The sequence below is a fragment of the Aricia agestis genome, chromosome 18, assembly GCF_905147365.1.
Source record: "Aricia agestis chromosome 18, ilAriAges1.1, whole genome shotgun sequence".
Classification (NCBI taxonomy): Eukaryota; Metazoa; Arthropoda; class Insecta; order Lepidoptera; family Lycaenidae; genus Aricia; species Aricia agestis.
The window spans coordinates 8535822-8562892 of NC_056423.1; the positions used below are offsets into that span (position 1 = coordinate 8535822).

At 37.8% G+C, this 27071-nt stretch overlaps 1 protein-coding gene and 1 long non-coding RNA gene across 2 annotated transcripts; both read left to right on the forward strand.

Annotated features, from left to right (window-relative positions):
- Positions 1-749: 749 nt before the first annotated feature.
- On the forward strand, positions 750-9635 carry LOC121736120. The gene is made up of 3 exons (XR_006036979.1): positions 750-761; positions 7694-7698; positions 9550-9635. It is a non-coding gene; the product is annotated as an uncharacterized LOC121736120 (long non-coding RNA).
- Positions 9636-16515: 6880 nt separating this feature from the next.
- LOC121736119 lies at positions 16516-26373 on the forward strand. The gene is made up of 7 exons (XM_042127174.1): positions 16516-16598; positions 17560-17659; positions 18199-18285; positions 20700-20786; positions 22049-22282; positions 24575-24713; positions 25715-26373. Exons 2-7 carry the CDS (start codon positions 17564-17566, stop codon positions 25912-25914), a joined length of 843 nt encoding a protein of 280 aa, XP_041983108.1. The 5' UTR covers positions 16516-16598; positions 17560-17563; the 3' UTR covers positions 25915-26373.
- The last annotated feature ends 698 nt before the right edge of the window (positions 26374-27071 follow it).

Genomic DNA, 27071 nt, shown 5'->3' on the forward strand with positions numbered 1-27071 from the left:
GGGGTTCAAATAGGGGATGAAAGTTTGTATATAATAATACCTCTTAACGCGAGCGAAGCCGCGGACAAAAGCTCGTAATATATAAAACTCAAAGGTGACTGACTGACATAGTGATCTATCAACGCACAGCCCAAACCACTGGACCGATCGGGCTGAAATTTGGCATGCAGGTAGATGATATGACGTGAGCATCCGCTAAGAAAGGATTTTGATCAATTCCACCTCCAAGGGGTTAAAATAGGGGATGAAATTTTATATGTACTTATATAAGCCGCGGGCAAAAGCTCGTACACAATAAAATCCAACCCTCTTTCAACGCAGTCGGGTAAAAACAACCTAATCATTTATCATAACTGAATACTCACTATAACTTTCTCAATTGGTAAACGCCTACACACTTAAACTTCCATAAAAAGACCATAATTATTCCCGTTATGGTCCCTAAGGGCAGTTTACATGGAACTGCCGGCCGGACATATGTAACAGTTTTTACGCAAAAGGACCGGTCCTCTGGGATAGACAGCGGTATCGCGTAATGTTCATGGTATATGAATATTTATGTATATTTATTTGGCCAAGTAATAATATTGATTTTAACTTGTGGTTTAGGCTTAATATAACTTATTTCTGTTTTTGTAATGTTTATCGTAATCAAAGACGAACAATAAACATAGGAGGCCTAGCTTATCGGAGGTAAAGAAAATAAAAACCGGCTAAGTGCGTGTCGGGCCACGCGCAATATAGGGTTCTGTAGTTAGCTAGTTTTTGATTATTTTAATATCGTCAATGAATGTATATTTATAACGAGTTTCACACTACTAACAACATCATCTCAGTTACTTTCAAAGAAATTTGAACGGAAAGTTCCTTTTAAATACTTCGCCGAATACATTTTTTTTTAGTTTACTCAATAACTTATGAAGTCTTCTTAGCCGTGATAGTTTTCCTTTTAAATTCAGCATATTTCCTACTCCCGTGAATTTTTTCACATTTCCAGAAACAACCGTTTAGCTGGTAGAAGGGGGGGACACTGGACTCTAACGATTTTTCCAATTTAAAACTTAATATTTCACAAATGGATCCCTAAATCAGAAAATGATCTATGAATACCCATAATATTTTTAAAAAACCTATCCAACGACACCCCACACGATGGGGTGGGCGCGAAAAAAAAATTCATCCCCGCTTGATGTGTAGGGACCTCCCCTATACATCACTATTATTATTTTAAGCTTAGAAGTACCATTTTGTCGGCATCATTAATATGTGTATTCATGCCAAATTACAGCTTTGTAGGTCCTATAGTCTCTGAGCAAAACCGCGGACAGACAGACAGACGGACAGACGGACGGACAGACCGAAACTATAAGGCAGTATAAGGATTCTTTGTGGACTACGGAACTCTTAAAAGGATGTAAATGAGAACATTTTAATAAATTGTCTTTATAGAAGCATACTTGTTGCAAATTAAATGTCTTAAAAGTTAAATGCAACTTAGTCGCAATTCTCAATTTTATTTATAAGCGCCTCGTTTGACCGGATATTTGATCGGCAAACAGTTGCGCTATTGAGGTACAGTCCGACACCACTTCCGGCGGAACTGGCGCGTCATTTCCGGTATGTGTTCACTTCGACGCCCATACATACGTTAGAGGTGCGCCATAGACTATAGTTAGAGTAGATGTGCCAAAAAAAATAAAGTTTTTGCTTAGTGCAAACATGAATTTGGTTGGTATTTTTAGGTTATATTTTTGTCGAAATCAAGCTTCGAGTGAATATAATTTTTTGAAAATATTTATAAAAGTCAATCGCATTTAATCGCGTTAAAACACAAAAGCAACTGGACCGTTATAGCTTATTTTCCACTCAAAATGAAACACAAAATTTCATGATTTTTTTTGGAAAATAAACGAAATTAGTAAAAAACAAAGTGCAACATCCAAAAGTTATTTAATAAAAAGAGCGTGTGTGCCGAGCACACGTTTTAGAAGTGAAACTTAGGGTTGATTCAGACAGCAACGCGACGCGTAGATGCATTTCTAAATTTATATGGATTTGACAGATTTGCAAGACGTCTCACGCAATTGAAATCTGTCAAATCCATACAAATTTATGCCGCGCTGCGCCTCGCCTCGTCGCGTTGCGGTCTGAATTGACCCTTAGGGTCAATTCAGACCGCAACGCGACGCGTGGATGCATTTCTAAATTTATAAGGCTTTGACAGATTTGCAAGACGTCTCACGCAATTGAAATCTGTCAAATCCATACAAATTTATGCCGCGCCGCGCTTTGCCTCTCCTCGTCGCGTTGCGGTCTGAATTGACCCTTAGTCAAAATCGTCGTCTTATTCCGTGACGGTATCGCCATGACGCGACCTTGAAAGTTTACTCTCAACGTGCCTAAAGAAGTTTAACTTCAAAAAATAACAGAGTAAAGAGAGAGTAGAGGTAAGCTGCGGAGAGGACACATCTATTTTTCTCTTGTCTGTAGCTGAGATCCAGGGGAATTGGTATAATTGTTTGAGAGACAGCATCTAACGGTAAGTGCACTAGCAGGCGAAATTCACTGACGATCATTACTGTGGGGATAATTGAGGGTATACTTGTCGGTATATTTATCGAGTTATTATTATTATTTATTTATGAAATAAGGGGGCAAACGAGCAAACGGGTCACCTAATAGAAAGCAACTTCCGTCGCCCATGGACACTCGCAGCATCAGAAGAGCTGCAGGTGCGTTGCCGGCCTATTAAGAGGGAATAGGGTAATAGGGGAGGGTAGGGAAGAGAAAAGAGTAGGGGATTGGGCCTCAAGCAAGCTATGCGTGTGGGGTATCTATGGATAGGTCTTCAAAAATCATATTGAGGTTTTTATTATCATTTTTTTCTAACCCGAATAGTTTGCGAGAGAGAATCTTCCAAAGTGGTAAAATGTGTGTCCCCCCCCCTCTAACTTCTAAAGTAGAGGCATGATAAGTCTAAAAAAAATATATGATGTACCTACAAAAACTACCAACGAAAATTGGTTCGAACGAGATCTAGCCAGTAGTTTTTTTATACGTCATAAATGGTAAACCTTAATTTTACTTTCATTAAATCAACTGAAATATGAAAATAAATCAAGACTTAGATACAAAATTCGGTCCAATTGATATTTTTCATTAATTGCATACGGATTCTATTAAAAATTAAAAATCTATTACTAAACAGCTTATTAAATATTTTATAAAAGACGTGTGAAAGAACAAATTTTGTCGGGTCCGCTAGGTTGTGTTCACTCATTTTAGAAGTTATTTGTTGCTTCAAGGGTTTGTCTTTATTGTAAAAAACGCTTATTGATACGCTTAATAGCAGCTTGAAATAAATTGTGATTGGGACTTTACAAAATTAAGAAATGAGATACCTAAAAAAATTCGTGAGTAAAAGAAACAATAAGGCGGTGTTCAGAGGCTAAAGTTCACCAAACCCAAGTAAATATTACGTTCTTAGCAAGTAATCTCGGAAATATATAATTTAAACTCTGTGTGGATGTATTTTTGCCGTATTAAAGCAATTTCTTTTATCAAACGGAACCGGGTTATCTCGTTCTCTTTGAAATTTCAAACGACCGAGAACCGTTTGAGTTATAACAAAGTATTTGGGTTACTTTTGAACCGTATTAAAACGCTTTTGTGTGATGTGTTACGTCATAATAATCTGGTGCTGATTCTTCAATCCATACTATTATTATAAATGCGAAAGTGTGTCTGTCTGTTACCTCTTTACGCCCAAACCGCTACGAGTAAACCGATTTTGCTGAAATTTTGTAAAGATATACTTTGAGTCCCAAGAAAGGACATAGGATACTTTTTATCCTGGAAAAATGTACGGTTTCGCAACGAAGCGGTCGTTAGCTAAACAACATCGTCAATACGTTACCAAAAACGAAAGCCTGTTTTTTTGGACTCTGAGAAGTTTAGTAAAGACTATGGGCGTCTGTGGCTTAGTGGATCGGTCCTTGAATTACATTAGAGTACAGGTTCGATTTAACAAGTACCTGTAAGACATCTTCAGATCTCAAGCACTTTTTACGGATGTCCGTAGAGTGAAAAACCCGCGCTTAGTAAGGGTCAATTCAGACCGCAACGCGACGAGGCGAGGCGAGGCGCGGCGCGGCATAATTTGTATGGATTTGACAGATTTCAATTGCGTGAGACGTCTTGCGAATCTGTCAAATCCATAAAAATTTAAAAATACATCTATGCGTCGCGTTGCGGTCTGAATCAACCCTAATGCCAAATGTATGTATATGCTACAAGAATAATAATATAAATATACACACTATGTAAGGCCTTGAATTTTAAACCCCTCCTGGTTACATGACATATCTCTCCATTTATAGTCTATGGTCAAATTCATAAGTAGATACTACCTGTCAACCATATCACATGTCCAGACCAATTCGAATCCGTATCAATTGCTAAAGACCACTCAACTGACATTATCAGAATAGAGGACAGGCACAGATTACTATATATAGAGAGGAACTACATATAATCCATATCCATGTATTGAATATTGTAAATGCGAAAATGTGTCTGTCTGTCCGTCTATGCGTCTGTATGTCTGTTACCTCTACCCTAAACCACTGAACCATTTTTGCTGAAAAATAATATGAAGATACTTTAAGGAAAAGGAAAGGACATACTTATTAGGATACTTTTTATGCCGAAAAAATGTAAGGTTCCCGCGTAATAAATGAATTTTAGCGCAACACAAATTGCCTTTGCTCTATTGCTTTTTTAAGCTATGTAATTTTTTATAGTTTATTCCCGTGATGGCCCCCTAAGTTTTTTCTACTTTTGGTCATTGCGACTTTGTGCTGTCTCCCGCTTTGAGTGGGAAGAAAAATGGGAATACTTTCTACTCCTCCTATTTCCTCTCCTCCTTCCTTCCCTCTTCCTCCTCCTCCTCCTTTCTTCCTCTCCCTTGGGCTCCCTGAGATCATATCAAAGGGATATATATAGTGGTGGGAATTCGTGGTGGGCCAAAGCCCGATTTACAAAAAAACTACACTAAAGCTTAAAAAGGCTTTAGTGTAGTTTTTTTTACCATTTTTTATTCATTACCCTTATGCCTTTTAGTACGTGTAAAGCGTTGAATTTACGATTGAGTTCTTTCTCTTCTCGTTGGCATGTGATGGAAAATTACAAGCGATCACAAACGTGTCTCATATTATGTATGTTTTAGTTGTGTCAGGAATCAGGATGAAGTATGGTCTCTGTTAAGTAACTATTTGTTTTTGTAACAACTCTACTTCTCTTTCTCTAGCTCGAAGAGGAACTCCAAGCGAAGATCTACATGGTGAAGATTGACGAATGCCTGATCGAGGAGGAGCAGTGCGAGGTCTCGTGCCGGAATGTCCTCATTAAGAACAACGTGCCGCTCTCCGTATACACCAACACCACCAGTTTTGTTGAACTTCGATGGTGGCATTTCATATTTTTGACAATGAGTAAATAAATAGATTCGTCGTTTGGACTTTATCACATAAGTTTGGTTTTCGGTATAATATTATGATTAACACATAAAACATATTGTATATACATATAAGATATAAGAATATACCTATGACTACAATTTTATTTGTTGAATTTTGAATGCAGTTTTGTTCTAAAATCTAAATCATCTAAAGATCATAAGTGAATTCATAACTCAATACGTATTTTTTTGTGGGTTAGTACAGAAATCCTTAACAGCGTCCATATACTACGTGACATTTTAATGGTGGTTTCCCGCAGTAAAATGATTCTATCTTAGTAGTACAATAGATTTGTGAAGTTTTTTTTTATTCAAATCATAAATAAAATTCAGCCGGGTCTGGGTAAATCATTCTACTACGGGCAAAACAAAACAACCACTAAAATGTCAAGTTGCATACTCATTTTTTACTTTTTTAACAAAATGAAATCGATACTTTCAAAGACAATTTTCTTGTAAAACAAAAGCAAAAGTGTTGGAACAGGTGTACTGAATCAACGACAGGTACGTGTATCGATCTGTTCAATAATGTACAGGCAGAAGCCACCTGGCAAATTGTAGCTTGGCCGTTTGACATGGACTGATAGGTCGTTGGTCCATCGCCGACGTCACTGGGACCAGAGCATAAAGTTAATATACCTAGCGGAATAGAGAAACAAAGGCCTGAGCAAGCGAGATGTCAGTATCAGTAACACTGCGTGGTAAAAAGAGACGTGTGATACATGACAGCAGAACTCTTTTTTTTTGACGTCCAGTCGGCACTTATCGACATAGAAAGATGCTTGTGTAAATGTATACGTACTACATAGATTCGCCCGTTTTTTTGAAGTCGAGGTACGCCTTGTTCTGTCTACTCTGCTGGGACGTCACCGACAAAAATCAAATATGACTTAGGCCAGGGATGGTCAACCTTTTCGTATTAATGTGCCCTTTCTTCAGTTAAGTCATACACGGACCATTTAATATTTTTATTGTGATTATAGAATCAAATTTTGAAATACGCATAGGCGTATTTCAAAATTTGCCTTTGGTGTTCATTATACAGAGGAGGATTTTTAACCTTCATTATTGGTTAAAATAATTTCGATACTAGTTTTGAGACCAGTGACGACGTGCTCTCGTGCCACTGGTGGCACGCGTGCCACTTGTTCGCCATCCCTGACCTATTATAGGTTTCATTTTCTACCGATATTGGTCTAGCGACCAATAGCTCTGTTTCTTTGTTTAGCGCAGAGTAAAATTAAACCTATAGCCTAGATCATAAAGTGGCATTTTATTTCAATTTTTATCGATGACGTTCCGGTGACGTTACAATGGACAAACGGCCACAGGTCGTGCATTTTAAAATGCACTGGATAGAAATAGCCACTGTCCATGTAATGAGAATCAATTTGAACTTTTGTTTAAAACAGCATTATATATCGCATGAAAACGTTTTTAGTGTCTCAGTACCATCATACATTGATTCATAGGCAATGTGGAACTACGTAATTTGGTCGGATTATGCCAAGTTAATGCTTATGGTGATGTAACATCTGGGCTTGGCATAAGTCAACCAAATTACGCGGGTCCGTTATCAACTACTCTGATAGTACATGTGAAATTCATTGTAATTTATCTTTTTACTTGTATTATCAGAGACCAAAAGTCATTTCAAACCTTCTAAAAACTACATTATTTTCGTCAAAAAAAACTATAAGCAATTGACCATCATGATCAGCCTATCACCGCTCATTGCTGACCATTGTAGGCTTCTCCGGCGATCAAAAATCATTATCTAGACCTCATTCATCCACTGCCCACCTCATCCGTCCACTGTTTATCACTTTAAAAAAATGCCCTACGCTACGTTTGCCATAATCGTAGTCTCCACTTTGACACTTGTCTGTCTGTCTGTCCGGCAGATATAGCTTCTTCTACTTCAGCGGTAATTTTATGAGCAAAGCAAGCGTCTAGTTTACTTTTATTATCACATTTAGTAAAATTAGCACATAACATTTGGTAATTTATTTATTTTCATGGCTGACTACACAATTACAGAAGCGTGGACGTCAAAAAACCTTTCAAATGTGCCAAAATTGGCACAGGTAGGCACACAAAGGGTCAAAGGTTGACGACGCACCTACGTTATAAATATTTTCAACTAATTTAACGTCGTATCCGAAAAGGAATAAGCAGCGGTCCGTGAAAACTTCGTAATACGTGCCATCGAACCGGTATATTTGTATGACCGATATTTAAATATTCTGTATATCGTTCTTAAATTTCGATACATTAAATATGTTTTGCGAATAATATTTCTTTCGCCGCTTGGGACCGAATCACAGAAAGCTCTTCTTTTCGCGCAAAGGCGCGGTGTCGTCGTAGTTTTGAAAAGTGATAAAAATTATATTTTCCGCCAAGCATCCTACTACTAAGATTTTTTATATTAATCTGATAAGACGAATGTATACAGTGGTATATTCGTCTCTGATTGTCCTTGATTGTGCACAGTATATAGTCAGCTTCGCAATCATGGTCCATCCAACTTTTTTGTTAACGCAGTGAAATGCATTTTAAGAATTGCTTGGAATAAATAAGCCACTATACTTCAAGTAAAATAAAATAAATGAATCAATCGAACATACCTAAGTCGCAAAAATATTAGATTCCTCTGATTGCAAAGCTGGCTCTTAGGCCGTAATATGTTAGATTGGTTATCAAAAACTAGACTTGCTGCTACCAATTAAAATGAAGCAGCCTGTTCTCATTACAATATCATGAATATAACAATAGCGGACAGCCGTAACTAATCTATATGCTAATCCGCGCTAAACTTGTTTATTGTTAAACTAATGCCCGCACGCATCCCATTTCAATAAAGTTTTAGATAGTTTAGGGATAAAAAATTGCTAATTTTTAAGTAAAAATCTAGTCTTTATAGTAGTTTTTTTATTAGTACGCCATATTAGTCCAATTCATTAAACTATCCGACTAAAATATACTATGTAACAATGCATAAAAGTAAAAGCGTAGCTATTGGCCGGGTTAGTTCCCAAACCGATGGTAGGCATCATGTAGGACATTCTGAAAATATTCTTTTTTATTCAGAAATAAAACAATTTTGATTTTTGATTTTGATTACATTAAAGCCATACTAATACGAGTAGTTTTTATTAAAACATGGAAAAATGTTTCTATGTCTTACATCTTCAGACATAAACAGATTCTGTCGAAATGTATGAAGATGCTTTGGTTCCCGCGAAATGACATTAGTTATTTTTATCCCAAATATGCGCGGTTTCCACGCTATAATGTCGCCGCAAAGAAGTTGCGAACAAAATAGACTATGCATAATGTAATATAATCAACCTTAAGAGTTGCATTTGTGGAAAGGCGACTAGCAATTTAACCGTTAATGGTTGAAAATAAAATTGAAAGCAATGTAATGAAATATGTAAACAGCGGTTCGTCTACTTCAGACGATATAACTGTACAGTTTGATCGCATTACCAGATGTAGATGTAGTAGTGTGTGTAGATATACTACTACAAGTATTCAGTAAAATTATTGGCACACGTTCACAAAAGCTTCTTACACATTCATTCATTTCTTATAAAAATAGCCTCTTTATTTAGACTGTAATATTATACAAATTCAGTTGCATTTATTGTTACAAATAAAAATCATACGTGGGAGAGCCATGCTTCGGCACGAATGGGCCGGCTCGACCGGAGAAGTACCACGTTCTCACAGAAAACCGGCGTGAAACAGCGCTTGCGCTGTGTTTCGCTGAGTGAGTGAGTTTACCGGAGGCCCAATTCCCTTTCCTATCCTCCCCTATTCCTTTCCCTTCCCATCCCTACCCTCCCCTATTACCCTATTCCCTCTTAAAAGGCCGGCAACGCACCTGCAGCTCTTCTGATGCTGCGAGTGTCCATGGGCGACGGAAGTTGCTTTCCATCAGGTGACCCGTTTGCTCGTTTGCCCCCTTCTTTCATAAAAAAAAATCTTAGTGGTGGCGGCGTGGGGACGCCGTCATCAAATTCGAGTCCCAGAGTGGGTCACGATGCACAAAACGCTCCGTGCATCGTGACACCAGAGCCCAAGCAAGCCCCAAGTGGGGCCTCTGTCGGCCTGCCGGGCGAGAAGCGCCCCCAAATGAGTGTGGTCTGACAAAGGTCGGACGGCCACTGACGGAGTTGCGGTGGGTGTGTCGTGCCCGTGGCTTCGTCTTGGGTGGCGAGAGGAGCGTCGCAGAGTTTTAGTGGGTAGGGTCGCGGCACATACCATCTTCGCCGCGACGAGCCCCACATATCCGCAGCGGGAGTCCCCATCCCCTGCGTCGAATGCGTTAATGCATTTCTCTGCGTGAAAAAAAAAAAAAAAAAAAAAAAAAAAAAAAAAAAAAAAGGTGTACCAAAATATGTTTTTCTGTCGCACCTAATTTAACACTTTCCTAGCAATCTATTATTTAATATTATTTTCTCCGTTTAATCCTTACCTGAAAAACTATTTTGAAGTTTTTTTTTATTAATTAAAGACCTAAAGTAGACGAATCGGTCTAATTTAGTCAGAAACACTTTTATGTAAACCCATGTTAATGTATTTCAGATGTGACAAAACTGTGCAGTTCTATCGTAACGTGTGTAGCGGACATTACATGTGGCGAGTGTCTTGCTGTATAATGCAGCGGTGATGGCCCACCTGCTATCGATTTTGTCATCTACATTACTGATGATGTAGGAAATGGGTAGATGGGGAAAGTCACCATTTTGCTATCATTAATTGTTACGGCTCCAGAAACATTTTTCGCTTGTTTTTTGGGCTCCTTGAGATCATCTCTTAGGGTTCCCATGGTAAGTTAACATCCTGGAGATAAAGGAGATGCAGTCGTGGGTTAGACAGATGTTTGTAAAAAAATGTAAAAAATTAAGAAAGATTGTCTGAAAAATTAATTTAATCAAAGTTTTAGTGTTGTGTATTGTGAAGACCTCTGTGACTCAATTGGTAGAGTGTGTGGCAACTCAAGCCGGGGATCGCGGATTCGAACCCCGCCGACGGAACAAAAAGTTTTCAATGTTCCCGGGACTGGATTTGTATTAAATATGTGTATGATATAATAATAAAACTTAAATATATGTATAGTATAAAAGTATTAAATTCATTATTAGTATATAAAATATGTATAATTTATAGTATTTCAGTATGATATTGTATTTTGCGTATTTATGTAAGTTTTTATTATTTGTATTATTTTATCTATATTGTAACTTAGTTTTAGTTTGTAAGTGTTTAAGTTAGCATAAGTTTATGTTGTTTTTTCTTCTCTTTTACCTTTTTTTTTGTGTCTCTTTGTGTACATGGCCCATCTATGACAAATACATCCACTATTTATAAGGTTTGCTGGAAGAGATCTCTTAAAGAGATAAGTACACCGTTGCATTATTATAACTTTTAAATGTATGATTGTAACTCTGTGCATAAAGAATAAATAAATAAATTAATTAAATACATTTCCGTTGTCTGGTACCTGTAACACAAGTCCTTCAGGTATTTACAGGCACGGGGTCAGACTGACATGGTGTGAAGCGTCCATGGATATTATTATTATTATATTTTATTGATGAAATTATTTTCTGAATTATATGCTATAGAAGTTTAGCAAGAAAAACCTGGATCATTTGTATCATAAATTAAGAGTAGACCAGCTGCAGGAAATGTAAGTGTATTGAGCATACACTTGGATGATAGTATCCAAGCAACATAAGTAAATAATAAACATTTACTCATATGCAGATGATACTGCTCTAACTTTTACAGGAGAGACCTGGGCAGAAACACGCAGAAATGCTGAGAAAGGACTCAGGAATGTTATAGCTTGGCTACATAAAAACTTTCTTACTTTAAATATTAAAAAAACAAAATATTTAACATTTAGCATAACAAAAAAGACTAAACCTGCGCCCACCTTCAACTTAAAAGCACATACCTGTGGAATCGAATCCGGTTTATCCTCATGTAGTTGCCTAACGCTGGCAAAAGTCCGTGAGATTAAATATCTAGGTGTCCAGCTTGATGACGCTCTGTCCTGGAATGCTCACATCAATCTGCTTTCAGCACGAACACGAAAATTAATTTGGGTATTTAAAAACTTACGTGACATCGCCAAACCTCAACTACTCAAAACTATATATCTCGCACTAGCTCAATCTATATTGGGCTATTGTATTACTGCTTGGGGAGGCGCATGTAAAACTAAAATGATAAAAGTTGAACGCGCACAACGGTCTCTACTCAAAGTTATTTTTAAAAAACCGTATAGATATCCCACCAGCAAACTTTACGAATGCTCACAAGTTTTATCGATCAGACGTTTGTATATTCTAAATGTCACATTATACAAACACTCTGAACTCACATATGATCCTGATATACATACCAAACGAAGATCAGATAAGGTATGCAGTATACCTGAACACAAAACTGTGTTTTATACGCGTCATATATCCTTCCTTGCATCATATATCTACAATAGAATAAATAAATTAATAAATATCTACGACAAAACACGCAACAAATGTAAAACTCTCGTTAAAAAATGGCTCCTTACACTAAATTACAATGAATCAGAAGACCTAATAAAAATTATAAATTAGTATAATATTCCATATAATATGTGTATTTATCATAATATCATGTATTAAGACTTAAGTATATGTATGTATATTGTTAATAATATAATATTATTCTTATAAAAATATAAAACTATAACAAAATATATTACTTACTTACATAAAAATATTAATACACATAATATACAAACATCACACACACACCCACCCACACACACACACACACACACTCACAAACACACACACACACACACACACAAACACACACACACACACACGAACACACACTCGCGCGAACACCTTTTACTGTATCTGCGGGTGGAACCTGGAGTCCTGAAATACAGGGTCACCTAGTTTAGGCTCCAGTTCACACAAAGATTTAGCTATTGAGTATAATATTTCATGTACCTAATTATCTTGTAAGTTCCTGTTGTGTGAAGAATAAAACATTTTTATTATTATTATTATTATAAGTTTTAACAAAAACCCGCTGATCTCTGAATTGAGGAGTGAGGAGTGAGGAGAATAGTTATTAGTTCTTACTCCTCAATTCAAATAAAATAAAAAAAGTTTTTTTTTAATATTCTATGCCATGTCTACATCTCACATAGTCTTCTAAATGTTTTATCATAATCGCCTTCTCGATACTTTATATAATCGATTAGCGAGAACTTGGACTGTACATCCGTGACCCAGATTGTTAAAGTTTTGGTGGGAAATATCTTTTTTATCAGAAATCTTGAAAGATCGTATAGTGCAGGGATTTGTTTTTTCTTGTCAACGTGCCACTTTTCTGTAGAATTCTTTAGTGATGTCATAATATTTTTCTTTGAAATCCTGATGCGTATTTAAAAATATAATGTCCCAAGCCTAACTTGGCGCTTTTGTAGAATAATTATTTATTTATTTAATTAAGGCATCTTGGCCCATATTATAAATACCTTATAGACTAACATAGGTACATACAATTATACTAAAAACTAACACTAACACTAAAACACTAATCACGTATTGTCTGCGACGTGGGGCGCGACGTATTCGGAAGTCGTCCTCGGAACCTCCTGTAGACGACTCCAATCGGCCAGAACTCCTCCTTCTAATAATTACTATCATAATTTTGTGATCAGTAGCATGCTCAAATTTTTTTGTCGCGTGCCACTTCTGACACGCGCGTCATTGGTTTGCCGTCACTGATAGTGTTTTGTAGACGATTAGCTTTGTCCACACTGTGCCTTTTCCTGTTCGTCAATGCATGCGGCATGCGTTATAGCGCAGTCAACAACGACCGTGAGGCATGCCCGCAACGCATGCCCTCTGACCGTATCCAAAAAACAAAAATGACAATGTTGGCGTTGCGTTCCTTGACGCATTCAATTATTGAATGCGCCAATATGAAAGTTGATGACGAAAATTGAAGATGAATGTGCACAGTGTGGACATAGCTATAGACGAACAATTGTATTGTCAATTTTATTGAACAGTTTATTTGACAATTAAACTGAAGGCGAGCAATGTTCGATATCAACCCTGGACGGTCAATAATATTACGCAATACGTGATAATGCGCAATAAAATTGCTCGTCTAGGGGGCCCGCTTAGATGAACCATTTTTGGATTTTACCAGTTATTAATGAGATTTTTGTGAAACTTCTTCATGTGTGTAGATGGTAAAATTTCATAGCGTCACGTTAAAGAGGCTCGATATAATTATAATGTTGAGTCACTAACGCCTCCGTGGTCTAGTGGTATAGAGCGCGGCTCTTGACTCGGAGGTCGTGGGTTCGATTCCCGCGTTGGGAACATGTTATTTCCAAGTTTGGTTAGGACAGTGCAGGCTGATCACCTGATTGTCTGACAAGTAAGATGATCCATGCGTCGGATGGGCATGTAAAAAGTCGGTCCTGCGCCTAATCTCTCGCCAGTCGTGTCGGTCTTCCGTCCCACTGGGTTATGAGAGTAAAGGAATAGAGAGTGCTCTTGTGTACTGCGCACACACTTGGGCACTATAGAAATTACTCCTGCGTACCTGGCCTGGTTTCAATGAAACCGGCCACCGTCACCGAAACCGGTGTGGGAGCTATTATTATTATTATTATTATTATTATTAATGTTGAGTCACGACTCACGACTCACGAGGCCGTCAAGAGTTTGGACAGAGGTTTCACTTCTGACTCGTGGACGCTGTATCACGTGTTTTTTGTGGTAGGTACATATTTTTATCGTAAGGGTCAGCTCAGACCGCAACGTGACGCGAAGACATCTTGAGATGCATTTTTAGGGTCAATTCAGACCACAACGCGACGCGTAGATGCATTTCTTTTAGAAAATGAATCTACGCGTCGCGTTGCGGTCTGTTGTCCCTTAAATTATAAATAGAATTGTTAAATTTCAGTATTACCTTTTTTTTATTTACTTGCATTACAATTGACATCTCATACAATTGAAGTCTGTTAATTCAATAGAAATTTAGAAATGCAGCTCATGGCATCTACGAGTCACGTTGCGGTCAGCGGGGCTAAAATAGTCACTTTGGAGAATCATATTATGAATCACAATAATATAATAATAATAATAATATCTATGGACGCTTCACACCACGTCAGTCTGGCCCCGTGGTAAGTACCTGAAGGACTTGTGTTACGGGTACCAGACAACAGAAATATATTTAAGATTTTTATTATATGATACACATATTTAATACACATCCAGACCCGGGAACATTGAAAACTTTTTGTTCCGTCGGCGGGATTCGAACCCGCGACCCCCGGCTTGAGCTACCGACGCGCTCACCACTGAGCCACAGAGGTCGTCACAATATTATAATATTTTTTAAAATCGCAAAATGGTCACTCTGTTTGCAATAATAATTCATGTCTAGTAATTCGTACTAATTTGACATATGTCAGTTGGGCAGTTTTGAAAATTCATTTGCTGAATTGTTTGAGAGGAATTGCTATGTGACCATTTTAGCCCCGCTGAGCTGATATCAAGCGTATAAAAATATATTTCTTAATAAATATCTTCACTTAATACACTGACAGTACTGCTAACTATTCAATCGATCTTCATATTCATCTGTAATAATTTACTCTTACAACACTGCTTTAAACTTTCCACGCTATTAAAATCACACTAAATAAACTACCAGAATAAACGTGTAAATGAGAAAAAATCGTATCTGCTCGGGAAGGTTTATTACCTTCTATATTTATTATATAATTTAATAAATTTCCCACATTTCAGGTGTACTTGCCACATTTAGTAGTATTTTCAGGTATGGCAACTCCGAACACCGGGCTCTCGGATCGGATGGATATGGCGCCGCTCGATAGACGAAGTTCAAGGGCAGATGCAACAAGCGAGCGTCATAGAACAGATGCGATAGTAGGAAGAGCGATGGTAGGCTTCTAGCTGGAATACGTCATTTCTATCTGTTTATTCGTAGTATAATAAAATATTATATTACAAATATTTTACGGTTTAAAAAGTTAGCTTAAATAATATTTAATAATAATAAAGTACCATCCTTTAATTAGCTAAAATAATAAGTTGTATAAAAAGAGGAAAATTAATATAAATTATATCGTGGCCATTTTACTGAAAATTTTAAAACAATACCAAAATGATATGAGGTGATTTTTCTTTTAGATTTAAATTTAAAGCCATGCTACTCCATTTTTTATCATAATTTAAGGTAAACGTAAGACATAAGATATATACTTACTTAATTAATGATCATATTACAATAACTTTAAATTTTTGTATAATATGTAAGTTCTATTAATTAGCGGTAATGACTTTTTTTTTATGAAAGAAGGGGGCAAACGAGCAAACGGGTCACCTGATGGAAAGCAACTTCCGTCGCCCATGGACACTCGCAGCATCAGAAGAGCTGCAGGTGCGTTGCCGGCCTTTTAAGAGGGAATAGGGTAATAAGGGGAGGGTAGGGATGGGAAGGGAAAGGCCTATTCCTTTCCCGAGGATAGGAAAGGGAATTGGGCCTCCGGTAAACTCACTCACTCAGCGAAACACAGCGCAAGCGCTGTTTCACGCCGGTTTTCTGTGAGAACGTGGTATTTCTCCGGTCGAGCCGGCCCATTCGTGCCGAAGCATGGCTCTCCCACGTCTAAATTTTATTAGTATTTATTATTATTTATTAATTCTATTTATTATTATTTATTTTGTGCAGCAACATTGGCTTTACAATATATATACATATTGTAAAGCCAATGTTGTAATTTTTATTTCTTAATCATTGTTCTGTAAACAAAGAATAATAAACTTTCTGTATATTTCACAACAACCTAACCTACGGCTTCTCCCGCCCTACGTCTGTGACGCAGCTTGCATCCCGCCCGCCCGGGACAGTGTTTTCGCGCCCGCCGCCCAGCCGCTACCTCCGGGATTTCCTGTCTTTATACCAGTTTTTCCTGACTTTTCCCAGGTTTTCCTGGACAATAACACAGGTGAGTATTGAATTGTATATAATTAAGGCCTAAGATAAATAGTTTGTTAAGAACCATGAAGAAATAGTAGTTTTAGTAGTAGCGTTGTTCAAAGTTTATAATGGTTCCATCAGATTTCAGATACGAAATTAAAACCTTGCTTATGTTGTAGTCTGATATTTTGTACCCTGAAGTGTTAATAACAGTTGCAGGGTCTTATTATTAACTTAATAATGGTATTTTAATCAATCAATTAATCTGAGCAATACAAAATCAATACATCCGCGCATAAATAAACAAGTGTCCCGGAGAGTAATGATATTGTGAAAACAACTTATCAACTCTTACGGACCATCCATTATGTACGCCACAATTTTATGATTTTTAGATCCCTACCTCCTTGTCACAGGTGGTCCTCCCTAGTGTGACGTCACAAATTTACAATTTAACATCTAAACATTAAAAATAAATATCGCGATTCACTTATTAAATTTAAAATGTGATGTCACTTAAATTAGGACCCTCCCATCCCTTGTCACACCATGTCACACTTTGTTGACCCCCTCCCCCCCTTTACGTGTGATACACATTATGGATGACCCCTTACAATGCTCTTTGGCGCGTATCCAAAACAAAGGCTCTCAAGCAATCTTAAATACGGAATTGCTTGAGAGACAGCTGTTTTACACTGTTGCATGAACATGCAATCCAAGGATCATTTTGCATATTGTGACCAGAATGAACAATTTTTTGTAAGTCTGTAATCTAACTACACGAATTGTAAAGCTATTTCTACCTCATAAAGTTCAGGAGCTTAGGCGGTGAAACAAACATCCATACATAGACTGAAACTTTACTATACCAAATAATAACTCAAATATGGTAAATATTCTCGTATGCGAAATGATCTTGGTATTACGTTTGTATGAGAATTGCGATGGCACCCGGACTCTTAAGGCTTATATTTTTATTTCTTTTCCAGGAAAATGGTGTACCTACTTCACTTCGATCCGCCGTCAAAGCGCAGATACAACATGATGACTCCCCTGGAACGCGAGTACCGCAAGCTCTATGCACAAATTGTCTGTAACATTACCTGCTTTTTTACTGTCGGTTAAGTTAATATTGCTTAGCATCAAGCAATTCGTATGCTCGTTTATCGATTTGAAAGTTCTGTTTCGTAGAAGCTCTACGCCGTAGCAGCTACGAGATGTGCTACGGCGTAGCAACAGCTCGTAGCAACTGCAGACACTATACGTATACAATGTATACTTATGGAATATGGATGTATACTATACAATATACATCCATATTCCATAAGTATTAGTTAGTAACAATTTTTCTTAGACTAAGTTAGTAGTGTTAGTAATTATGTTAGTTACATATATTTATCTAAAAAATATGTCAGTAAGGTTAGTTATAAACTAAGCTACATTATGCTAACGCATTTGGCATTGCGAAGAATGTAAGAACATAATATTATGCGATTTTAAGCTTTAAATTTGGCATTGGCGGCTATGTAAATTATTATAAACGCAATTTTTATCTCGTCTCGAACTTGCGATATATTATTCAGAACAAAACGACATTCCAAACGTTTCCTAAATAATTTTTGTTACAGGAAAAGAGCAGGGAACCATCGGCCTGGAAAAAATACCTAATGAAAAACGCCTATACGTGCATGAAGGTTATCTGTTACATACATCTGGTAAGACTTTTATATCTCTCTCTTTTAAGCTGTTGAATTGCTTTTATCTCAGCGTATGAGCGCGGAGACCGGATCAAGAAATTCCGTAACGAAAAAACCTAACACACCCCACTCTGGCTCCGCACCGCTATGCAGGTGCGTCGTGGCCAGACTTCGGCATATTGTTTGTGTGCGTGTCACTAGACGTCTATGCGAAATATAATTGCATAATGTGATAAAATGCCATTCAATAGCTTTACCGCGGCAGTCCACGAGTGCCACACGTATTTTTTAAAACTCTTTTTCGTCGTAATTTGGCTGTACATACTCTAAATAATAATAATATCTATAGACGTTTCACACCACGTCAGTCTGGCCCCGTACTAAGTACCTGAAGGATTTGTGTTGCGGGTACCAGACAACGGAAACATATTTAATACTTTTATTTTTATTACATGATGCACATATTTAATACACACCTATGATCCAGGAACTTTGAAAACATTTTGTTCCGTCGGCGGGATTCGAACCCACGACCCCCGGCTTGCGCTACCAACGCGCCACCAACTGAGCCACAGAGGTCGTCAAAATGGACTGAGCTTTATGTTTGACACTGTCTAGAAAGAGAGAAAACTATCGTACTGCACTGACCTCCATTATGCAAGTACGCTGGACCTACGATACCCACCTGGATATCCTAGGTCCAGCGTACTTGCATACGCTGCGACTGCATACGCTGGACCTAGGATACCCAGGTGGGTATCCTAGGTCCAGCGTACTTGCATAATGGAGGTCTGGCTGATTCCGCTTCAAATATGCACAACTAGGCCTTTACATCCGTTGTGGATGATTTATGCAGTATTTTTCAGAGCGAAGTAACCACTCCTCAAATACTGCAGTGCCTGGGACAAGATTTTTAAATGTCCGTATGGTTGCCCAAGCGCATACGGCATTCTCGCATCATAGTCGGCCTAGTCCAGAGGAAAGAACTAGTCAATACGTCTGGGACCAACTATGTGCGGGTTTCCTCACGATGTTTTCCTTCACCGTACGAGCGTCCGTATTATGTACTTGAGATCAGAAAATGTCTCATAGGTACACGCCTCCACCCGGGTTCGAACCTGCACCCTCTAGGAGTGCGAACCGAAGGTCTGCCCATTAGGCCACGGACGCTCTTGCACTGCACATGCACAAAAACAGGTGTTTTTTGTGCCTGTTTGAAGCGGAATCAGCGCCCCCAATGCGGGGGAAGAGAACTTAATCTGACGTAACTTGCAAATGTCCGCTTAATCGCTATTGGTTCCAAGTACTCCCACTACTGCTATCAGCGCCAATATGGTGACTTTCAAACGTCATTTTTACGTCAGATTTAGTTCTCTTCCCCCGCATTGGGGGCGCCGATTCCGCTTCAAATAGGCACAAAAAATATCTGTCATTTCAAAGGGTATTGTAAGTCCAGCGTACTTGTATGGAGGTCAGTGTCGTACTGCCAGTACGTTTGTCTCTTTCATTATTTATTTTTACTATCTTTAAGAAAAACAAAATTTTTTGTTTGATATTTCTTTACAGGATGTAACAAAATAAAGTGATAATACTTCAGGGTGTGTATGTGTTCCTTATTATATACCACACTGTGAAAGTAGCAGCGCTGAAAAGAGTAACTTTTGTTTTTAATTTTATATAGGATAATTCATGTTGTTAGGGCATTTCTCATAGAGTCATAGTAGTCAAAAGTAACGCATTCAGTGCTGATACTTCCACAATGAACTCTGTACAAGAGACATACATACACGCCCAAAATAATAACACTATCTTTTTTTTTACCCTGTAAAAGTATTTAATGCAACTAAATGACGCCTGCAACCCTATTGTACCGAAATTCCTTAATCTCGTGAGTACTATCGTATGTTCGGGTACTGGAACTCAAAGTATCTCTATACCAAATAACGCCTCGGTGGTCCAGTGGTTAAGAGCGTGGCTCTTGACTCGGAGGTGGTGGGGTCGATTCCCGCATTGGAAACATTTATTTATTTATGTTATTTCCAAGTTTGGTTAGGACCATGCAGGCTGATCACCTGATTGTCTGACAAGTAAGATGATCCATGCGTCGGATGGGCATGTAAAAAGTCGGTCCTGCGCCTGATCTCTCGCCAGTCGTGTATGTCTTCCATCCCACTGGGTTATGAGAGCAAAGGAATAGAGAGTGCTCTTGTGTACTGCGCACACACTTGGGCATTATAAAACTATTCCTGCGTACCTGGCCTGGTTTCAATGAAACCGGCCACCGTCACCGAAACCGGTGTGGGGGGTATTATTATTATTACGTCCGGGCACTGGAAGTCAAAGTATATCTATACCAAATTTAATCAAAATCGTAAAGAGGTAACAGACAGACACAATTTCGCATTTGTAATATTAGTATGGATATTTTGTAGATCGTGAGTATACTGGACGTGGTATACATATTCAGCGGGACTGCCTACATCACAAGTTTCTTCACGTGCTCCTACGACAAGGAAACAGTGAGTATAAGAAAACGGACGAACATAACCTCCTGCTTTTTGGAAGTCGGTTAAAAAGAATACTGATAAACCTTGTTACAAAATGGATACTACAATCTACGAATAATAAAAACTAAGGAAACGTAACTCCCATACTTCAACCGTTTTGAATTTGGTTCCTTTTCGCACACTAAAATATGGCAATACGAAACACTGTCTAAGCACACTAGGCCGAAGTTACGCGGCGTAAATTCCGCATGATTACGCCCGCAAGGTATTTTAAATTACCGACGACACACTATTCCGTCCGTTCCGTCCGTATTTTGTATGCGTTTACGTAATCATGCGTAATTTACGCCGCGTAACTTCGGCCAAGTGTCTTTTAGACACTTACACTCAAATTTACGCAATAAAGCCGTTGATATTAATTATCACTTCTATATTTACACAAAATTGTGTACCAAATACATGCATAAAGTATGCATGTATTCGGTACACATTTTGTAGACTCGTGGACAAATTTTTTGACATAGATACTCTTCCTTAGTTTTTATTATTCGTAGACTACAATGCAAATGTTGTGTTTCTACCAACACTACACAATCTATCGAGCGTCGATTTCAATGTGAAAGGTTATATATAAGGATAAGATAAGGACAAAATACTTGAAGACGTACGGAAATTATACGTGGGAGAGCCATGCTTCGGCACGAATGGGCCGGCTCGACCGGAGAAATACCACGTTCTCACAGAAAACCGGCGTGAAACAACGCTTGCGCTGTGTTTAGCCGAGTGAGTGAGTTTACGGGAGGCCCAATCCCCTCCTTCCCTCCCCTATTCCCTTTCCTTCGGTGTCCATGGGCGACGGAAGTTGCTTTCCATCAGGTGACCCGTTTGCTCGTTTGCCCCCTTATTTCATTAAAAAAAAAGTGTGTAACTACATCTTAGGGTAAATTCAGACCACAACGCGACGCGTAGATGCATTTCTAATTTTTTATGGATGTAACACGACGTCTCACGCTCAAGAAATCTGTCAATTCAGTACTTTAGAAATGCATCTACGCGTCGTGTTGTGGTTTGAATTGACCCTAAAGCCGGGTCCAGACGAGTGTAACGTGTAATGTAATTCACCGTGTGATGTAACACGAATTCTAGGTGTGGACGGCACTACGAGCATTACATGTAACGCCCCGAGCGTTGTTGTTGATCCATCACACTGTTGACGCTAAATTACACGTAATCTTACATTACACGTTACGGCTTAAGATGTATACCGATTCTAGGTGAAGGATCCCCGCTGGCAGATCATAGAGCAGGTGATCAAACTACTCAACTACGGCTCTCACGGCTTCTTCCCTTACCCCTACATCTTCACCTACACCGAGGACTTCCTACAGTTCGAGCGGTCCTATTGTGGTACTGGCATGTGCATGATCCCGTCGACGGACCTGGCCAACTTCGCCAACAACTGCTTCTGGCTGGCGGTGACCGTGTTGCGGTTTAAAGCTGTAAGGACGGTAAGTAATAATTGTTAGTCTTATTGACAGACTATGAGGTCGTGGATAGATTAAATAAAAGAAATTCACTTTTATATTGCACTTTATTTAGGGTAATCGCATTCGGTAAGGCACGTCTATACCCCAAGGAGGAAAGGAGAGTAGTGTACGAATATTTAACAGTAAAATAAACAGAGCCAACAAAAAAACGTTCCCATGCCAAATGTGAACATGATCATTTAAAAACTAAAAGGCGTCCATAATAAATTATAGTTTTATGGCTTTGGTAGCATTGTGTACCCTTGTTTTCAGAATTATTAGTCGTTTATTATACTTCACACAATTGACAGCAAGGTTAACATGTGGCCTGTGGGACTCAAATGGTACTTAACTTTCTCAGAACCTAAATCTTTCAATACGATATCAAAAGACGGGAATTTTTGGATTCGAAAGTAAATTCGACACGCCCCCTCAAAAATTTATGTCTTTTGAATTAAATTTAAAAGTAATATAAACATTAAATAAAATTACCTAAATCTCAAAACATTAATAAAATCGGCCAAGTGCGAGTCGGATTCGCGCACGAACCGTACCGTTATAGAGCAAAAATAGGCCAAAAATTGTGTTTTTTGTATGGGAACCTCCTTAAAATTTTTATTTTATTTAAATATTATTATTAATTATTAAATTACACATAATATATTTAAGGCTTTTGTAAAATTTTCAAGTGCCTACCTGATACCATTATTGATTCAATATCAAAAAAGGCTAAGAAAATCATGTTTGTTGTATGCCCCCCTTAATAAATATTAATATTATTTTGTTTTTAGTATTTGTTGTTATAGTGGCAACAAATATACAAAATCTGTAAAAATTTCAGAATTCTAGCTATAGATAGCGGTTCTTGTGATACAGCCTGGCGACAGACAGACAGACAGAGAGACGGACAGACAACGAAGTCTTAGTAATAGGATCGCGTTTTTAACCTTTGGATACGGAACTCTTAAAATTATTTAAATTAATCACAATTTAAAATGACATTGAGTAATACATAATTGACGTTACCTTCCGTGCAGTTTGACCTTAAAATCCGGGGAGATACAAAATGATCCAACATTTGTTGCTAGGATGAGGGAAACCCCAGAAAAACCTCACCAGAGTGAACCAGAGTTGCTTTCCATCAGGTGACCCGTTTGCTCGTTTGCCCCCTTATTTCATAAAAAAAAAACCAGATCATTAAATAATTATTTACTAATAGTATTTATTGAAACATTATAAAACATCATTCTTCCACGTTCGTGTCCCGCAGGTCGCGGAACCTGGCTGCTGGCAGGGGCTCGGTCAGCATGTCCACGATCTGGTTATCTGTTGAAATACATTTCAAAGTTATTGTCTTTTTCTCACATTGTTCTCGGGAGAAGTGATATTTAATGTCAATATGTTTGGATCTCTCTTTTTGGATTATCTTTTCGTACCTCTATATTAATTATTAAGATTTAATTAATACTAGTAGCTGAAGTCCTTAACCACAAAGCCTTTTTAACGGCTTCATACAGAACCATAATACATTATATATTCGGCTGTTGACGAGCCTGCTACTGAAACTTGCCTCTTAAAGTTCACATACATACAACATATTATACATCCATACATACATACAACATAAATTTTTTGCTCATGCTGATTTCATGTAACTTCTTTATTATGTTTGTACATTTTGAGCACAATAAAGCGTATTCATTCATTCATTCATTCGTCATTCATTCATTCATGCCATCCGTATGTCACAGCCACTTTTCTCCGAAACTATAAGAGCTATACTATTGAAACTTGGTAAGTAGATGTAGTTTGTGAACCGCATTAAGATTTTGATACAAAAATGGAAACTTTATTAAAAATTTTTAGAGGTTCCCATAGGTACAACTGATACAAAAAAATGTTTATTTCATCTAACCTATGCGTATCTATTGGATAGGTCTTCAAAAATCGTATTGGGATTTCTAATATCATTTTTATAACATGAATAGTATAAGAGAGACTCTTCCAAAGTGGTATTTTACCATGTAATATGTCTCCCGCCCTCCCCCCCTCTAACTTCTAGCAAGTAGTTTTTTTATACGTCATAAATGGTAAACCTTAAATTAACGTTCATTAAATCATCTGAGATATAAAAATAAATCTAAAATCTTTTAATTTCATAACAATAAACGTTAATGCTGCCGCGGAACCCTTCATGGGCGAGTCCAGGCTAATTTTATTTAAGGTAGTTAAAAATAGTAAAATCTTGGTGCTGATCTCCACTTTCCTTTACAGAAGGACCTTGTGACGTTCGAGTTGATATACCTGACGGACATATGCAAGATATTCTTGGAGTTTCCAGATCCGGAGAGCTTTCGAAACAGCCACAATAATTACTGTAAAGACTTCAAATTGATAAATGTACCGAACACCTGTAAGTAAAGTTTCTGAAGGGGCTACTAAAGTAAAATAGATGATCTTAGAATTCATTTTTATTTTATTTTTATTTATTTAGGAAAATCACTTACAGCTAGATTAACAAGTAGTTTTAAAATAACATAGGAAGGCCAATTACAAATTTTTACAGATATAAAATACACTAGAAATGTTAATCAAGAAACAAAAAGCAAACAAAGAATAGAACAGTAACAAGTTTGATGCACATAACAATTACAATATAATATTATGTATAGTGAAGCCCTAGAACATTTTTGACTGGCTAGTATACTTATATTTTATTTATTTAAAAAAATTGTTGCTAAGGTTCTTCTTTAGTCTACCAATTCTACTTGATCTCAAAACATAGGAGTTTCGACGGTAAAATTATGCTTGATTTTTTTTTTATGAAATAAGGGGGCAAACGAGCTAACGGGTCACCTGATGGAAAGCAACTTTCGTCACCCATGGACACTCGCAGCATCAGAAGAGCTGCGGGTGCGTTGCCGGCCTTTTAAGAGGGAATAGGGTAATAGGGGAGGGTAGGGATGGGAAGGGAAGGGAATAGGGGAGGGTAGGGAAGGAAATAGGGTAGGGGATTGGGCCTCCGGTAAACTCACTCACTCGGCGAAACATAGCGCAAGCGCTGTTTCACACCGGTTTTCTGTGAGAACGTGGTATTTCTCCAGTCAAGTCGGCCCATTCGTGCCGAAGCATGGCTCTCCCACGTATAAATTGATATTAAGTTACGAATTGTTTCATTTTTTTTAAACTAAGTATTTATTATTATTTTATTTTATTGATTCCCCATATAAACTTTATTGATCGTGACTTTTTATTATGGAAAAGCTCTTTTTTTGCAAATTTCAAAAGTTGAAGAACAAAAGTTGTTGGGAATGACCCCCTGAGTCACCCCCTTTCGGCTGACTATACCTTATTTGTTACACCCTGTATACTGCGCAGGATTCGGGTACATTATTAAAGTATGATTTTTTTCAGGTATACTGATTGCTGTCATCTACATAGAGTACCTTTACATCTGCAAATTGAAGGGCGAAAGTGAAGAGATGAGGAACAAGTGTCTCGGAGAGCGGTTTCTACAGATGGCTCATGCTCAACTCTCCGAAGAGGAAAAAGATTTCGAAGAGACCATGAAGCTTATTCCTGATGGCATGATGGAGGAGATACTGGGCTTATAAATTGCTCGACGTGGGGCAAAAATTGCCTAGTGCTGGGCAAAAATTGCCCAACATTAGGCAAAAATTTCCTGTTGGGAAAAATATTGGTCAATTAGTAGTAGACGACCAAGTGGTCGCGGGTTCGAGTCCCGTCGATGGAATTCGTTCCTGGGTCATGGATGGTATATTTAATTAATCATATTTGTCTTGCCTGATTTAAGCAAAATTCGGGCAATTTTTTGCTTAAGACATATTTGGGCAAATGTTGCTCATATTATAATATGTTATTAATGTTAGAAACTTCTGACGACCAATATGGTCGCGGGTTCGAATCCCGCCGAAGGACTTAAAGTTCCGGGGTCATGGATGGGATCTAAACGTCTATCTATGTATAACTTTAGCGAATAAATAATAAAATGATATTTGATGAGCTTACTGATGTTAAATGCAATTAACCTTTTTAGGTTATAATTGTATAATTAACCCCAAAAAAATATTTGTTGTATAATCTACTGAATTCATATATTATCGAATAAAATGTGCGTTCATTTGCGTTTTTTAATTATTATACCTAAGAACCCTTTTTTCTTAATTACTATGTATTAACTAGGCTTACTGATCTTATATATAAAAATGGATTTTCAAATGTGTTAGTCGCGCTAAAACTCGAAAACGGCTGAACGGATTGGGCTGATTTTTGTCTTAAAATATTCGTAGAAGTCCAGGGAAGGTTTTAAAGTGACACGAAGTTCACCGGGACAGCTAGTATTACATAAATACGAAAGTGTGTCTGTCTATTTGTATCTTCTTCACGCTGAAACCGCTGAACGGATTTAGATGATTTAGATAATGTAGTATAATTAATATATTTTGAGAAACGAGAATGGACATAGGATAATTTTTTGCGGTAAAATCAAAAATGTAAGGTTCTCGCGCAACAGACGAATTTCAGAACAACTGAGTTGCAGGCGTCATCTAGCTACTTATATTTTTGTTAGAATAGTTATATTACATAAATGACTAAAATCACTTATCAGCTTATCAATTCATGCGGGTAGAACAGATATTAGTCGTGGAAGAGGCATTCATCTTCATCTGTCATGCAGCAGTCATGTGGTCGCCATGACAGGTCGCCATCTTTGACGTGACATCATCACGTGACGTCACGTGTCCTCGAC

Bases quoted from the DNA above. Each gene is read 5' to 3' on its own strand.
- LOC121736119 (XM_042127174.1), top strand. From the start codon at position 17,564: ATGGTGTACCTACTTCACTTCGATCCGCCGTCAAAGCGCAGATACAAC. The intron at 17,660-18,198 runs GTCTGTAACATT...TTTTTGTTACAG, and splicing joins GCAAGCTCTATGCACAAATT to GAAAAGAGCAGGGAACCATC. The intron at 24,714-25,714 runs GTAAGTAAAGTT...GATTTTTTTCAG, and splicing joins GATAAATGTACCGAACACCT to GTATACTGATTGCTGTCATC.